The sequence below is a fragment of the Sander lucioperca genome, chromosome 14, assembly GCF_008315115.2.
Source record: "Sander lucioperca isolate FBNREF2018 chromosome 14, SLUC_FBN_1.2, whole genome shotgun sequence".
NCBI classification, from domain to species: Eukaryota; Metazoa; Chordata; class Actinopteri; order Perciformes; family Percidae; genus Sander; species Sander lucioperca.
The window spans coordinates 18507906-18526007 of NC_050186.1; the positions used below are offsets into that span (position 1 = coordinate 18507906).

At 41.6% G+C, this 18102-nt stretch overlaps 1 protein-coding gene across 2 annotated transcripts in view; it reads right to left on the reverse strand.

Moving 5' to 3' along the window:
• Window positions 1-18102, reverse strand: part of LOC116047229 (ephrin type-A receptor 7) — a 156400-nt gene that overhangs the window by 34377 nt on the left and 103921 nt on the right. For both annotated transcript variants that reach the window (XM_031295875.2, XM_035991463.1), the window contains exons 4-5: window positions 16179-16334; window positions 11143-11472 (exon numbers count right to left, since the gene is read on the reverse strand). In XM_031295875.2, coding sequence (XP_031151735.1) covers window positions 11143-11472; window positions 16179-16334 — 486 coding nt within the window. The remainder of the gene's footprint in view (window positions 1-11142; window positions 11473-16178; window positions 16335-18102) is intronic.

Below are 18102 nucleotides of genomic sequence, written 5' to 3' on the forward strand. Positions count from 1 at the left end.
AGAGGAAGAAATCGATGCCGACTGCTGTGTGAAATGGCTTTTGCACTCAAACATGTACACACAGACACACACACACACACACAATTGCACAATGCTTTTCACAAGTAATATAGAAGAGGTGATGGCCTTGTGGGCAATAAGCTTCTCCAGCTCTGCTGTGGAAGTACGCAGCATACGTTTTCAAAGCCTCATCATACAGCAGAAATTGCATGGCAGACACACTGATAGGCACTCGTCACAAAGACATACAGCTCCTGATAAGATTCCGGTATGAAAGCTTTGCTGTACACATACCAATCACTGCTGGAGAAATGATATTTAGACTTCAAAAGGGACACTATGATGAGAGCGAAAAAGTGAGTCATGAGGAAGTATAATAGATAGAGTTTGGTCAAACTTACTAGGATATGAGTACAAGCTAGGGATGGGTGTAATTTAGATTTTATAGATCAGATTTCAGACTCTGCTCATTAGTTGCAGTTTTTGTTGAATCGGAACATTTTTACACCCTTGACACATTTGTCACAAACTTATTAAATTGTATTGTTTGAATATGAAAGTAAATTATGTAGAAAACAAAAACTACCTTCATTTTTAGCTGATTTAAGCTGCCGTAAACATGAACGAAATGGTATTTTAAGATTCTGTCTGGTTAAAAGAAAAATATGAATATTCTCTATCTTGCCATGCACTAGTTAAGTATTTCTTGTCGTTTACTTTGGATGCACATTTAGCTGATTCTCTTAAGTCATGACCACTACTGGGAGCACTGTGCACACCACAATGCAGTAAATGCATTCCTATGTTAGATGAACTCCTTCCACTGTATTCATTTCCAGTGGTGATAACTGTTTGCCCTTCAAAGTTCTAGCCACAGTCCGTCATATTGCAAACTCGGTGCATACCTATTCAGCGATATGGACAGAAGCACAGATGCTCCTAACTTGCTTTCAGAAATCAAAAGGTGGAATTGAAAAGCACGTTTCTTAACAAATCCTTAGGTTCTTAAAGAGGGTTAAAAGTTACAATTTAGATCCAGTTCTCAATACCCAATCCTGTAGACACTGGGGGTTATGTGACAGCTCTGTCCTCAGGTCTCTATGGCAGGTAGATCTATGAATAGACTGTGGCACAAAATGGCAGCCGCTGCTGTAGGCTCTTGCATGCATGTGTACAGAGGCAGCTGAGGTGCATCTGGCATCTCTGTGGCGTTATCAAAGGAGACAGGCAGAGGAGCTGCTCTCCCCAGGGGTGTCGGCACATGCAGGGCTTAACATCTCACAGTCATTCCTACTTTTCCTCTCTTTCTCTTCCTCACATGTATGGTTCCTCTCTCGCCGTCTCTCCATCTCCTTATCTCGCCATTTCCCCAACACAGCTCTACCTCCATCTCTGTTCTTGGGGGAATCCATTGTTCTATGTTCCCCCATGTGTGCTCAGAATGAAAAGTTAAGATGGTGGAGAGTGTGTAGCTATAAGTCGTATAAGCAGGAATGATTGAGAGAGCTGCATCTCTCAGGCCTGTTCATGATCATAGGGTTAATGGGAAGCAAGAGCGTCGTTCCCTCTGGGCACAACACTACTGGCTTCTCCTGGGGATAAACGGATAGTGCAACGATTTATGTGACTGACAGCAGAGGAGTGGGAACATTTAGTTTCTTTTTGTCCGCTGTCCCTGTGGCTTTTTATACACCTACTGTCACAAGCATTTCTGTCAGTGGTTCCAAAATCCCAGTGGAGCGTGCATGTGCATTTCAGTAAAGTTTCAAACGGCCAAGTAGTTGCGTGGTTAACTTTTGAAAGTATTTTTACTCATTTGAACTTGACAGTAACGTGTGTATCTTGGATCAATGCAAAAAGCTTATCAGGAAATGAATAATGTGCCTTGTATTTATTGCAGTTCCAGATTTCACTCAGATTTTCAAATATCCTGCCGATAGACTTCAATCTGAAGCCAGAATCCACTGCTGCACACTTTCAACTGTCATTTGTGTGGAGAAACACTGCAGTATCCTCTCAGAGGGTAACCATAAAGCAATGCATTCCATGCACTGACTGAATTAAGCACACAAGTTTTCAGCACCTCACTGATGTAAGAAAAAAGACATTGAAGAATAACATCTAGCTGTTGCAATGAAATCGCTTAATAGTATAATTTAATACTATAATACAACATAATGGTGTGGGCAATAAAGCAAAGGTTCACTATTATAGCTTTAAAGCATCCTTTAAATGCATTCAAGTACAGCTTATATAATATCTTTGTATTAAACACAGTTAACGTTTCTTTAAACTGAATCACTGTCTGAAAGGTGGATGACTAAAGTAGGCTGGCATGTAAAAACATTTAGAGGATTCAAGACTACTCTGTTTTAAATCTCAACATCTTTATTTCACGATTCCGCAGGTGGTTATATGTGCATGCATGTGATTGCATCCTAATCTAATGATGTTGTATATAAGAGCAGCTACCCCACGCAGGTCTCACTATCTTGCAGTGAGTCTTGCTCTTTTAATCTGTGGCTAGCGGCCTGCCTCAGCAGTGGAGCGGTATCTGGCAACCTGTCCTCGCTCACGACTTTAGTCTAATCTGCCCTATCAGCATCCAGCCGCCTCATCCTAAACATACACACAATTATTCTGCTCTGCTGTTAAAAATGATATTATCCAGGATCACGCTTCAAAGGCGAGGTGAGCAGATTCAGACTACGTTTACACGTGGCCGGCTATTTTCATAAACGGACATTTAGAACCTCTATGTTTTCAGAAAAGTGTTCGTTTACATGTACCCGTGTATATACAGTGAGGAAAATAAGTATTTGAACACCCTGCTATTTTGCAAGTTCTCCCACTTAGAAATCATGGAGGGGTCTGAAATTGTCATCGTAGGTGCATGTCCACTGTGAGAGACATAATCTAAAAAAAAAATCCAGAAATCACAATGTATGATTTTTTAACTATTTATTTGTATGATACAGCTGCAAATAAGTATTTGAACACCTGAGAAAATCAATGTTAATATTTGGTACAGTAGCCTTTGTTCGCAATTACAGAGGTCAAACGTTTCCTGTAGTTTTTCACCAGGTTTGCACACACTGCAGGAGGGATTTTGGCCCACTCCTCCACACAGATCTTCTCTAGATCAGTCAGGTTTCTGGGCTGTCGCTGAGAAACACGGAGTTTGAGCTCCCTCCAAAGATTCTCTATTGGGTTTAGGTCTGGAGACTGGCTAGGCCACGCCAGAACCTTGATATGCTTCTTACAGAGCCACTCCTTGGTTATCCTGGCTGTGTGCTTCGGGTCATTGTCATGTTGGAAGACCCAGCCTCGACCCATCTTCAATGCTCTGAGGGAAGGAGGTTGTTCCCCAAAATCTCGCAATACATGGCCCCGGTCATCCTCTCCTTAATACAGTGCAGTCGCCCTGTCCCATGTGCAGAAAAACACCCCCAAAGCATGATGCTACCACCCCCATGCTTCACAGTAGGGATGGTGTTCTTGGGATGGTACTCATCATTCTTCTTCCTCCAAACACGGTTAGTGGAATTATGACCAAAAAGTTCTATTTTGGTCTCATCTGACCACATGACTTTCTCCCATGACTCCTCTGGATCATCCAAATGGTCATTGGCAAACTTAAGACGGGCCTTGACATGTGCTGGTTTAAGCAGGGGAACCTTCCGTGCCATGCATGATTTCAAACCATGACGTCTTAGTGTATTACCAACAGTAACCTTGGAAACGGTGGTCCCAGCTCTTTTCAGGTCATTGACCAGCTCCTCCCGTGTAGTTCTGGGCTGATTTCTCACCTTTCTTAGGATCATTGAGACCCCACGAGGTGAGATCTTGCATGGAGCCCCAGTCCGAGGGAGATTGACAGTCATGGTTAGCTTCTTCCATTTTCTAATGATTGCTCCAACAGTGGACCTTTTTTCACCAAGCTGCTTGGCAATTTCCCCGTAGCCCTTTCCAGCCTTGTGGAGGTGTACAATTTTGTCTCTAGTGTCTTTGGACAGCTCTTTGGTCTTGGCCATGTTACTAGTTGGATTCTTACTGATTGTATGGGGTGGACAGGTGTCTTTATGCAGCTAACGACCTCAAACAGGGCATCTAATTTAGGATAATAAATGGAGTGGAGGTGGACATTTTAAAGGCAGACTAACAGGTCTTTGAGGGTCAGAATTCTAGCTGATAGACAGGTGTTCAAATACTTATTTGCAGCTGTATCATACAAATAAATAGTTAAAAAATCATATATTGTGATTTCTGGATTTTTTTTTTTTTAGATTATGTCTCTCACAGTGGACATGCACCTACGATGACAATTTCAGACCCCTCCATGATTTCTAAGTGGGAGAACTTGCAAAATAGCAGGGTGTTCAAATACTTATTTCCCTCACTGTATGCTGTCAAGAGCATGCCACACCTGTAGGTGGCAGTGTAATAAGAAGCTCAAGCCCACGTTAGCCAATCAGAATCCCGAAAATAGCAACAGCAACGACTCACTTCCTCTTTCTCTCTCTCGGCTGCCTAAACCTCCGTTTGTCTCAGTTTACATGCAAACGTGCAAACGAAGTTTTCCAAAATCTCCACTTTGGCCGAAGTTTTTAGAAATAATCGTTTTCTGTGATAAAAACGGGGTTTTCGTGTAAATGAGAGGCCAAACCGCAGGAAAATATCTGCGTCTTCCCTTCGTGTAAACGGGGATTCAGCCAGGATCAGGTATTATCTGTGGTTATTGTCATTCATATCAGTAAAGGAAAAAAAGAGGAGGGGAGATGTTTAGAGGGCAAGAGTGCAGCACACACACACAAACACACACAAATGTGGATGTTTTTGTCTGAGAGGGGGAGGAATGGTGCAGTGAGGACACCTGGATAGGGCACATTTCCATCTAAACTACAAGATTATATGTTGCCTGGACTTGATCCACCTAGGTGTGTGCACACGTGTGTCTGTGTGTGTGTGTTTGTGTAACAGAGAGGAGCAACTCAGTGATGGAATGATTAAATGTGTCAGTCAGTTGGTGGGTGGGCGAGAGAAATGCTGGAGCAGAGAGTGAACAAGAAAGCGGGACAGAGAGTCTCTCGCTGTATGGCATATTCAAAAGGGCCCGATCAACATTATCCAGCTGTGCAAAAACATCAGGTCCTGAATATAAGCCTTCAATGAAACAGCGACCCATTTCTGCACATAAGAGGATGATTTTAAGAAGAAGACATCATATGGACCTGCTCTATGTAAAAAAAAAAAAAAAAAAAAAATATATATATATATATATATATATATATATATATATATATATATATATATATATATACCTGTTGGCTCAGACTTTACAGCTTACAAATATGTCAAATCTGGCATCCCACACTTCCACCATGGGAGAGCGACAAGGATGGGCTTGCTTAAACTGCTCTTGACAGCTGCTCATTGACTGATTCTGAACACTCTTCAGGCCCAGTGTGCTTTAGCCTAAAGGCAGAGGCATGGTCTGATCATGACACATTCGTCAAGCCAGACAGATTCTGCCCGGAGCCTCCAAGAAATAAAAACACAGGCCACACACACTCCCAAAAGACACCCACATCCACCCACACCCACACCCACACCCACACACACACACACACACACACACACACACAGTACATGCATCCCTAATCCAGAGCTGGATAAGGGGCCCAATGAGCCAGGGGCAAAACTGATCCCCCATTTACCCAGCCCATGCCCCATCTCCTCACTTAACTTCAGTCATGTTTCTATCCCCCACTCTCCTTTTATCCATTCCATTCTTGACACGCCACGTAAAACTCCCCCTTCCCCTTGGTGGCCTGGAGAGTCCTGATAAAACCCCATCTGTTTGGGAGAAATCCACTCCTTCAGTGTGCATGTGCAAGCATTCGGTTCGAAGAGATGCTTTCAAAGAATTCAATTTGGTTTACATGGAGGGTTTTAATGTAACTTGATTTAAAATACTTTTCATCCACAAAGAAAGACAATCTTAATATATGCATAGTAATGTAAAGTGATCCTGTGTGTCTACAGTATGCATGTGGTTAGGTTGTTTTGGCCATAATACAGCACCCATTAGCACCTTCTCTCCCCAACTCAGACTGTGCCCTTAAATCCTTAGTTGGCCCTCAGTTGCCAGCTAAACCATACTACCCGCTGCTAACAAGCTTACTGTGCCCAGAAAAACAAATATGGTACAGTAAGAGGAGATGGGGAAAGAGTTGTAGAGAGGATAGAGGGAAGCAGAGGGTTGAGGAGGAAAAGAGCAGCAGTGATTATGTCAAGACTTGCAGTGAGAGAAGGGGAGCACGGTGGAAAGAGTGGTTGTGGATGAAGTGGCAGGAGGAGGAGGGAGAGAAATTACCATCTAAGAATAGTGAGTTTATGTAGAGAGCAGGAGAGGATAAGGTGGAGGAAATGAGGAAGGAAATAGAAGGTAAAAAAAAGAAGAGATCAGAACACAGAGGGAAGGAGGAGGTAAAAAAAGAGCATAAGGTAATAAAGAGATGATGAGGTGGCAAGAGAGAAAGGGAAAGTGAGTGTGTGTGTGTGTGTGTGTGTGTGTGTGTGTGTGTGTGTGTGTGTGTGTGTGTGTGTTCTGGTGTGTGTTAGCTTTGTTCCTAATCCCTGCTGCAGTATTCATAAAGGTCAGTGAGTTTTGATGGCGTAAAGTCTTGATGTGTAGGCGCACACACATGTACAGACATAAGGTTGAGGTCTGTGCAGCTTTTTTCAATTCTGTACCTGACTGCACAGGATTTCCCATTACTGCCTGCTCCTGCAGATGCGCTAACTCACTTCACAGTGCACAGAGACACTGGTCACTCCTACCCCCCAAATAATTATATTCTATTGGGCTTATCTTGCAGTGGGAAAGAAAATACATGCAGATGCCTTATAGATTAACTTATGGGCAAAAAAACGTTATGGGCCTGTCCCTGTTTCACTGGTAGTTTTGGTCATCTCCCATGGCAACAGATACCAGATGCTGAAACGGTAGACATGTAGAAGTATTGTTAATGTTTATGGATCAGATATGAATTTTTATGAATTTTGTTTACAGTTCTACTGATGTTCTTTTGAAAGTCTTACTGACTACTAGCCTGGCAATGACTTATTCGCAAATGTGTATTAGACACAGACATTCACACAGCCTTACCCCACTTGACCCTGGGAGAGCTGTCCATTGAGGAGAGCAGGCAAGAGGGTTTAAGGGACTTTTAGTTTGTTAGCTGTTGATCTGAACCATGCTCTCCTGGCCTTGTGTGGATATCACAGGTATGTTAACAAAAGCTGACATATGACTGTTGAAGTCATGAGAGCGAAGACAAGACACACGGCAAAGAAAATTCCTAAAGCACATTTCAAAATCAAATCAAAATTTTAGCTCCGTCTGTGTGACACACACACACACACACACACACACACACACACACACACACACACACACACACACACACACACACACACACACACACACACACACACACACACACACACACACACACAGCATTAAACACCCCAAATCCTCCCTGACACAGGAAGTCTTCTGAAACCCCTGCAAACACACTCCCCTAACCCCTTGTCCAATCCCTCTGGATGACACGGTTAGCGGGACAACTCACACCCTAATACCCCATAATAACCACAAATCAACACCATGGCAACTGCTGACAAGACAGACAGACACAGAAGGGGGAGATAAAGGAAGAAAGGTTGAAAGAACTGTGGGGACAGGAAAAATAATCACCACAGGTTTGTCCTTTTCTGATATAGTGTCCCTAACCTTGGAGCTCAGGGGTTTTGGCTAACTTAATCCCTTTAGGGAGTTGGAGACGGCTAAATTGTAGCTTGTTAGCCATGTTTGCGTCAGCCATACTATCATAGGTATCTAGTATCAGTCAACTCATATTCTTGTAAAATAATTGTCAAAAGCCTGGGGCTTTGTTTCGCATTGCCAGACCGATCTCCACACAGCTGTGGAGTAAGGTCTGGCTACACCACACCACGTTCTGCCACACACCACTGTCTGTACTTGTCCACAGCGATCCCCACCAATCAGTCCCAAAACGTTAGATAGTAAATGCCGTTAACATATTCTTTGAAAGGCTGTACAATCACTCCACGAAAAAACCAAGCAGGTCTGCCTTATTGCACGATCCATATTTTCTTCAAAACTTTTCAGCATGTAGCTTGCTGGCTCGAAGTTTGTTGTTGTTTCCTGAAGCGAAGGGATTTTGAGAAGGCCAACACAAAGAGAGTGGAAGGTGAGGAACATCTGGCGAGTGATGTCAGGCAATTATCTTGGAAATGTACTTACGTTTATCCAGACTAGGTTGGCCATAACACCTTGTGTTGCGTTGAGTCCTTCATTAATCTTTCTTTCCCCTAGTGGTCAAATAATGCTAAATGTAGCTTCAAGTTTAAAACATTATTTGTGGAATGCAAGCATGCTGAATTGGGTAACTACAGGATAAAAAGGAAAAAAAAAACTATTGTCTTTGCAAAACAAAATTACCTTTCTAGTAAAATAATGCAGTCTGAAGCTTAAGGGAGCAACCTTGATATCAACTCTTAATTACATGTCACTGATGTTGTACAGTACAGAGATCGGATGCATACTTCACACACATAAAGCTGTCCTTTAGCCTCTCACTCACCCGTCCAGATGTTACTCTTACATAACATTTACAGTTGGCCAACAATAGAATCTGGGCCACTGAGAGACACACACATTCAAATACTCTCAACATAAATCTCCTTAAAGCTATCTTTGTACACACAGAGGCACAATATCAGCCATAAACCCCACTTTTAAAATATAAAAGACTCAATCCATATCTGTTACACCTCTTACTTCCTTAAAGTGTAACTCTCGCCAAAATGCAACCTAGCGTCTTTTTGTGAATGTACCCGAGTCAAACTTTCGTTTAAAAGCATATTTAGGACGGAATCGCCACTTTTAAGATTTACCGTATTTTCGTTTTTCGGTCAAATGGCCTTTTGAATGGGAGTGCTAGGGGCACTTTTATGCTAGCCTCAAAATAGCTATTTTTAAAACACTAAGAAGGCTCGCTACCACCTCGGCAGACAAAACAAGTCGATATCCGAATGCGACTGAACGGACTCCATATGAGGCTCCTTTTTCAACTACGAGGTCAATATTGTTTTAAAATAATGACAAAACAAGAAATAACCCGTGCATTTATGGAACTAAGCTTTAGGAGCTTTCCATCTTTACTCTCCTCCCTGTAATGTTGCATTCGGAAATCGATTTTGACTGATAAAATGGCTGCGGCTGGAAACAACAAGACCTATGGTGAGAAACCTTTCTTTTTAGTAAACTCTAGGTACACAAACAACGTTCTCAATGCTTTCGTTAAGTTGTAGAGCCCCTGGTGATACTTCGAGCAAAGTTTCATGTTGTGTCGAGCCTTCTTAGTGTTTTAAAAATAGCTATTTTGAGGCTAGCATAAAAGTGCCCCTAGCACTCCCATTCAAAAGGCCATTTGACCGAAAAACGAAAATACGGTAAATCTTAAGAGTGGCGATTCCGTCCTAAATATGCTTTTAAATGAAAGTTTGACTCGTGTACATTCACAAAAAGACCCTAGGTTGCATTTTGGCGAATGTTACGCTTTAAAGTAATAAAGTGAGAGTCTATCATAATAAAACAGTTATAGCTTACTTGAAACTAACAGAGACCAACACTGCTGCCATCTCAGCACTCATATGACTCCATTCAGTTCTTCATTCATTATGTAGCTCATTTTCTCTAGCTAATTTCCAATCAGTAACAAAAACACTCACCATTCTCACTTTCTCATTCTTTTACCTGCTTCCTTCGTGCAGCACATGTCAGTCTATTCAGACTAATATTTATTTCAGCATTTTCAAAAGTAAGCAAGCTTTTTTTTGTAAATACGCACAGGTATGACAGGTAAGTGAATGTGTGCATTTGTGTATTAGAGAGTGTTTGTCGGCATTCAAGCCAGAATGTGGTCTTGTACATTTGTGTGTGTGTGTGTGTGTGTGTGTGTGTGTGTGTGTGTGTGCGCGTGCGTGCGCGTGCGTGCGCGTGCGTGCGTGCGTGTTTAGTCACACTTGAGCTCTTCCAAATAGTGCTGTTGCAGAGCTGGTTGACAGGGCTACTTGGCAAAGTGCTTTTCAAGCCCCTGGCTAATGGCCTGCTGAAGACTTCTGCTGATGAAAATGAGATCACCCCTACCGGGCGAGACATTTTGCTCTGTCTGCAATGAGGGGCACAGTATAAGGGAGGAGTATGTGTCTCTATAAGCATACACACAAATGAACATCAGTCTTCTGGATGCACATTTGGTTTTGAATGCAGCTGTATGTGTGTGTACAGTACTGTATATGTTGATTTATGCATGTTGAGAATCTACATAAATTGCAAGCGTATTCAAAGTGTGCATAAATCTATTTATGAACAAAGACAAACACAGCACCTGCAAGTGTGCACATGTATCTACGTCTGTGAATGTATGCATATACTTTGTGGTCGACTCGTATGTGTGTGTAGGTATAAGCAGTCAATTCTTGCTGAATTGACAAATCGTCAAGCGTCCACTATTGTTATAAAAAAGCGTCCACTATTGTTATAAAAAATGAATACGCTTTTACGTAACAAAACCTTAAAGGTCAGAGGTGCTTTTTCACAAAGCTAAGGCCACACATTTATTGTGCAAGGGTATTTTGTTTTAGCCTTGTAGTAAACGGATCACAAAATCAGACCCAAGAAGATATATTTTCCCCACAGCTGGTTTTAAACATTAGAACAATCTTTAGCAAAACAGCATGAATATTCTGAAAAACAAATTCAGTCAAACAAGATCCTTGTGGACTTCTTCAAAATATGGCCTACTACAAGATATTCAAATTGAGAAACACATACAGTGCAAGCTGAGCCGTGTGCTGGTTTGTCCCATTTGCTACGTCTTCTTTTTAGAAATGCAGTGTGACCTCATTCTTGCTCAGCTGTTGGTTTCCTGACTGCGCAGACTTGTGCTCTAATTTAAAATGTAAAATGCCCTATTCTTGCACATGCTGTCATGTGTGTAAATTTGTGTAATGCGTGTGGTTATTTTTAAAGGTGAAACTGGGACTCACCAGGTAGGCTTGTGGACACGTTGACCTGGGTGTAGAATCTCTTGTTGGGCAGCAGCTCTGACACTCCGTTCAAGGCTTCGATGGTGAACGTGTAGTTGGTGTTGGGGAGAAGATTGACCACGGTCACCGTTCTTTCTGTAAGGCCAACCTGCTGAGGCACAAAGCCAACACTCGCCCCGCACGGCTCGCACTGCCTCCCGACGCACCTCCGGCACCCCACACTGTAGGTCAGATCCACCCTGCCTCCTGTGTCGGATGGTGCAGCCCACTCCAAGATCAGTGTGGACTGCTTCAGGGTGTAGACCAAGTCTCTGGGCGGGGATGGGGGCCCTGAAGAAACAAGAGTAAGAAAATTGCATTTTGATTTATTGTTACAGCCCTGAGGAATTTATTAGTCTTTTTTGAGAACAAACAAACACACCCAGAAATAGAGAGGGAACTAGAACATATGTACTCCTCTTTTGTAAACATCAATACTTAATCAAACACGTCCTCACTTCTGCAATTGTTATGAAGCAATTGAAATTGACAAAAGGATTTTACACTTTGTCTAATTATGTCACTACAAGCCATGTCTGTGACAAACACACACACTACAGTAAAGCGATCATAGCAGCAGCATTCTTTATTCCTAAACGTTGCACTCAAAGACTACTTCCTACTATCCACCTTTTTTAATCTCTGTAACTGTAAATGTGAAGCTGGGCATTTCTGGAAAAAAAGGGGCTTGTATAAAACTTCCCAGGAAAAAAAAAAATATATCAATAACATGTTTAACTGTAACATAGTTACCTGTATGATTTTAAGAGACTGCTTAAACATCTTGTTGCTGAAGCTTGACATTTCTCACATGATGGACTAAGTGTGTCACATAACAATAATCCTGTTTTATCTGGGATTTGGTGATTAAAAACAATTGGTTTAATGAAAGCCATTTGACCCTAATGGGAATAGGCGATTAAAAATGTGGAGTTGTTGCTGGGATACATCATTATATGCTGCAGTTTTTTTGGTTTGGGAGTGGGAGTCAAAAAAACATGTATTGGATTGTGATGGAGGAGGGATTATTGACGATGCAGACTAAAAGCAGTAGCTGTGTGTTTTGATGATTTACAGTGACATCAGCTTTTGTCTGAACATAACAAATCTGTCCGTTATGTACTGATGTCAACAGTGCTGCGTGGAACAACTCCTCCATTTACCATCAGTAAACTAAGGTGTGTTACCACGGAGAATGCTTTTAACTCTCCTGGAACATCAATCTGATTTGATAAGACAGTTGTGATATGTCAGATGCATCACAAGAGTCTGAGCTGGATACTATAAAGTCTGCTTACTAAGTCTATAAAGCACTTCATGGTTTGGCTACTCAGTACATTTCTGACTTGCTCACCGGTTATAACCCGATCAGGCCTCCCAGGTCATCAGGCAGAGGTCTCCTGCCTGATGCCTGCTTAATTCTGTAGCCAGAATTAGATAGGACAGGGGTTTCTATTTGATTGTGGTGGTATTTTGGGGTTTTCATTGCTGTGTGGTTGGGTGTATGCTTCATTGATTTGGTTTCTTTGTTGTACTCATGCTTTTAATGTATTCTTATATTGGTGTTATTTATGCAACCTATGTGCTCATGTTTATGCTTCTATTTTATCTGTCAATGTAAAGCACTTTATGTGTTATGAAATGTGTTATATACATAAAATTGCCATTGCCCGTATTGTAAAGGCTGTGTATGTGTGGTGTGATGCTTGAGGTAAAACATGGGACCCTTACAGTGTGTCTCTGGATTATGGCCAATATTTGCATGTAATTTAAAAACTCAAATGTTTTACACAACACCACACGTGACAAAAAAAGTTAAAATGAAAATATACAGTCCAGTATTTAAAGGTCTGTAAAATGTGAGGCTGGAGGACTGTATCTCATCACTAAATCAGTGTCCTGACTGACCTGTGCCATTTCCTGCAGGTTCTTGCACACGCAGGCTGAATAAAGCTAAGGTCCATTAAAGGCCATGAATTTTGCATGTGTCCGTGTATGTGTGTGCATGTGCGGTGTAATGAATAAGTGAAGGTATGCTGCTCTGTGCGTGCTGTCAAACATGTCACACACCACAGCTGAGTCCCGCTCCCAGACACACATGGAACACAGAGTTACATAAGCCCAGAGAGCATTTAGCGTGTGAACACGCGTACACACACATTTGATGTAGACACAGCTGGGCCTTTTATTCACATCTCTCTCTACTTTTGTGCTTTATCTGCCTTGCGCTCCCTCTTTCTCTTAAAGTTTCCCTTTTTTCTCTGATCATCTTCAAATCTGAGTTATTAAAACCTGACCTCCCTGGCTCTCTTACTCCTCTCTTTCCCATCTTTTGCCCTGCATCTGTGTCCATCTTCCATCCCCCCCCCCCGTGTAATCCGAATGACTCTTTGACTCCCTCTCCATTGCTGCGCCAACATACTAAATAAAAACTTGCTCTTGATGTTGTGTTTACAATATTGCCATTGCAGCCTATGAAGAGTCTGCATGTATGTATTTCCCTGAGCCAGAAGCTAAGACAAAAAGTTTAAGATTTTAATAACTCAAAATATGAGTCCATTGTTGGACTCCATTGTCCATGTGTCCCCCCATGGACAATGGAGTTGTATACCAGTTTATAAAAGAAGGAGACATAGGGGAGCTTCTACAGAGGGAAAATGCGGGACAGACCAAAACTGAATACAAAGACATATTTCTGTTTTACTTTGCCCCTTAACTGCCAATAGGAGATATTTAATAGTGTGCTGTAATGGAACATCTGTAAATAGTCATCACTAACAATGATAATGTCAGGAAGTATTACAAGATGAATCTCATTTGGAAAAGTGTACTGTGTGTTTAAGTTTTTCAAAAGGATTCTTAAAACAATGAAGAGTTTATTATTTCAAAGAGACAGCAGTGGCTTCTAACTGTGGTAAACAGTAGGCTTTAGGTACCTCACAGGCATGAATGGCAAAGGGAAAAGACTAAAATTACACTGGTTTTATTCTTTAATTGCTGAGATAATAAGGTGCGCATATCAAACCTCATTCATCTGACAAAATCTCCCTTTTTCTTCTAATTCTAGATTAATCAAGCTCTATCTCTCTTTGTCTCTTTCTCCATCCGTACCATGCAGTGGATTAACTGAATCGGGGGATGATCATAATTACAGAATCAATAGTGTAATTAATGTGGTCATTAGGCTGCTATAAATGTTATCACATCATTTGATCCGAAAGCTCAGCGATCAATATTGTAATTACACCCCTCCATCGCAGTTACCATAAAAGCCATCATGACCTCACACTTCCGCATATATATGTACACACGAATAAATGTGAATGTATACAAACACACACAGACCTTGTGACCCTGCGTTTTTACTGCCCTGAGTACTCACAGGATATAGAGCCCATTATTCCTCCATCTAATTACTGAGCTATATCAATAGGCTGTTCTCCATGCAGAAATCAATAGGGCTACCCTGTATGGTCTTTGTCTTATTGGCCTCGTAATCTTTATTGGAGAAGAATGGCATTCAGGTATGTGAGAAGGGGTAAAAGGTGAGGGATGAACAGATAATGGTGGGCAGTGGGGATGAGATCATAAGAGTTTGTCGCTTGAGGATAGAGGGATGAGATTTCAGTTTAACAAAGGCAAGAAGAATGGGGTGATAACACGCATGGATGAAAGGATGAAGAGGAAGGAAAATGTGAAGAGGCAGATGGTAAAAAGAAGAGGGATGTGTGGCCGAGAAAAGACGACAGGCAGAGAGAAAGGAGGGAGATGTGTGCTCAAGGGTCAAAAAGGAAGGGGTGAAAAAAAATGGGGTGGTCTGGTGAAGGGGTGGATAATGGATATAGAGCAGAAAATGGATCTCTAATGTCAGAATAAAAGGTGGAGGAATATGGAGAGAATGTACAAGGTTAAGCAAAAAGATGGAGAAAATGGAGTGATGGGCTTTTTGGACGAATAATGTGGACCTAATGGTAGGAGAGATGGTGGGGGGGGATGAAGGATGGGTGGGTGATAAAAAGGATAAAGGGTAAGAGGCACAGACAATGGCTGCAGTGGATGGATGCATAATGTGTGTATACTATTAGATGAAATAGAAGGGGTGTAAGCACAGGTCGGGAGGGCAAAAGTCCACCTTAAAACATAAAATAACATTTATGACCATGGGGATGTTTTCTCTATGGAAGAACAAGGACTGGATTCATACGATATCCTTCAAATGTACTACATCTAAAACATACTTCAAAATAATAGCCCCTACTTTTTAACTCTCTTTCAAACATGACGGCAAATATTCTGTGTTTACTGATGCTATCAAGGGGAAATAAGCAGCATTTGTTTGAGCATACACATTCTTTGAGATTGTAGCTGTAAAAACTCTTTGAACAACTCACAACTTTATAATCAGCACAGCAGCAAAAGGCACATATCCCCAGTCTCGAGTTTTGAGACAGACTTGTTCCTGGGATGATTAAAAAAAACCACTTGGCATGTTTTTGGGTCGATTTTTCTTTATCAAAGGAATGCAATACTAGAGGTAGGGTATGAGGTGAAGGAGAGGTGAAGGTTGGGTGAGATGAGACATGGAAATGGGATGATGAGGAGGAGCCAGGAGAATGAGGATAGATGGGGAGACAGACTGGGGAGGTGGGTGCAGGTCAGACGAAGAGGTGATGAGATGAAAAAAGGGGAGGTGGATTCAGGGTGAAGGACGGGTAAAAGCGGTCTTTAAGGATAACGAAATGAAAGGCTGAATGGCTGGATGTGGCTTACAAACATTGGATTGCTCACTTGATGCAAAAATGTCTAGATGAAGGGATACAGCATGTGAACGATATGGTGTGAAAGTCCCTGGTAGAGGAAAAGGTGCAGTCTGAGAGGACACACAGACACAAATATAAACACACACACACACACACACATATACATATATATATATATATATATATATATATATATATATATATATATATATATATATATATATAATATCTTATTACTTGTGCATGGTGCTGAGGGTGTGTCCAGGGGGGTTCTGAAGTGGTCCTCCTCACACACACACGCCACAGATCCTTCCTCCTCTGCAACACTGTTGGCTGGGCAGGGAAAACACTCCTGCTGCCTGGAGGACATCTTGTAGGAGCCACGGGGACATGCTGGAAAAGAACACATAAATATATTAGATATGTCCAAGAAATTTGATTAATCAATAATTTGTGCTAAATCCCATTGGAAGACATATTTTAAGGAGATTTCTGCACATGGGACGACCACATAAATCACACATTGTTATGTAAAAGAAATTTAAAACCATGATATATTTCTACACAGAGGCTAAAAAAAGTTATTCAGCTCTTTAAAAAAATAATAATTTATACAACTTCTGCATTTTCACTTCTTTGCACAGAAACTCCAGCCTTCCACTAAGCATTTTAAAGCCAAAGAAAAATGCTCTAATCTCCCTTTCAATTTATGAGAGAGAAAATTAAGAGTGAATGGAGAGAAAAAAAGAAAACGAGTGAACCCAGAGGGAAGTACAGACAAGATACAAGATATGATTAGGAGAGAACAGTAGAGGAGACTGGCTAAATCCATCTGACAAACACAATTCTCACATTACGTGTGATCAGTGGCTTTGGCAAATGGCATCAAAGGCTGCTACTGGATTCAACCAGCTAGGCAAACGAAAACAAGCAAAGGCAATGCGCAGGCACACAACCGCAAAACCCCAAATTTAATGTTGTTGTTGTTTTCCCCATTTTCAACTCTGTTTGCTAGTTTTGAAAAAAAATCTCCCTCTACAGTCAGTGACACACAACTACTCCACACGAGAGACTGACTAGGAGAGGTGAGAATGTGGGCGAGGGTGATAAGCACTCATGACCTTACATGCGCAGCACGCAAGAGTACACACCATGTAACAGAAGCTTATCAATGCATGTGTGACAAAGGGGCTGTGCGTAAACACACTCACAAACAGGCTATTTTACACACTCCTTCTATGCAGTTTCATTTTCCACTTGCTATGGCTTTGTAGCAGGCGATAATGGGTGTGAAATCAGGCAGCCAGCTAACGCTCGATGCTCTGGTCTCCTCTCTTCTGAGACTGTATTCTAAACAGCAGGTCTACATTAACAGATCTGGTATGCTTGCTCCCTCTTTTCCTTTCTCTCCTCTGCTCTCTTGCTATTCTCCTAATACATCCGTCTCTATTATTCCTTTCCCTCTCATCATGGCTTTCTTTTTCTCTTCTGTTTTGTATTCTACCTTCCTCCACTTCGTGTCTCTCTATAATCTGCCCCACTCTTTTTTATTCCCTAAATTTAACTCTCCATGCATTAACTGAGCGGATATTCAGGCATTTAATTGGCATTTCGTTACTATTTTATTATTCAGACATTGATTCTTGTTAGTCGTTTTCTATGGGAAGAGTGACTGACTTTTGCCTCACTAGTCATGTTTCCATCTAATTGTCAAGCGAATTTTAAGTGAACTTTTAAAATGTCGCAAAAAAGAAAAAAAAGAAAATGCGAATTATAAGCGTTTCCATCAACTGGTTTAGAGCGAATAAACTACACTACGCAAAGCGTAGTTTCATTACAAGTTGACGTTACGCATGGATTTAGATTGCAAACCGGCTTGCTAAATCAAAGTGTTTAGAAGCTAAGTTCTTTGGCTAAATGGAGAGAGGTAGCATAGTACAAGTTGGCCACCTGTGCAGAATACAGGGTTGTGGCAGAGGCATTTGGTGTCAGTAAGACAACCGTACACAGAGCTGTTGAACCAATTCGTTAATTTACCCGACGTGGCTGAGGCACAGGTTATAGCGCACCGCAACTCCACTACGCACCTTGTCCCGATCCTTCCTCCATCCAATGGATACCGGGACTATAGTCATGTGAGTTACATGTTCGCTACGTAACA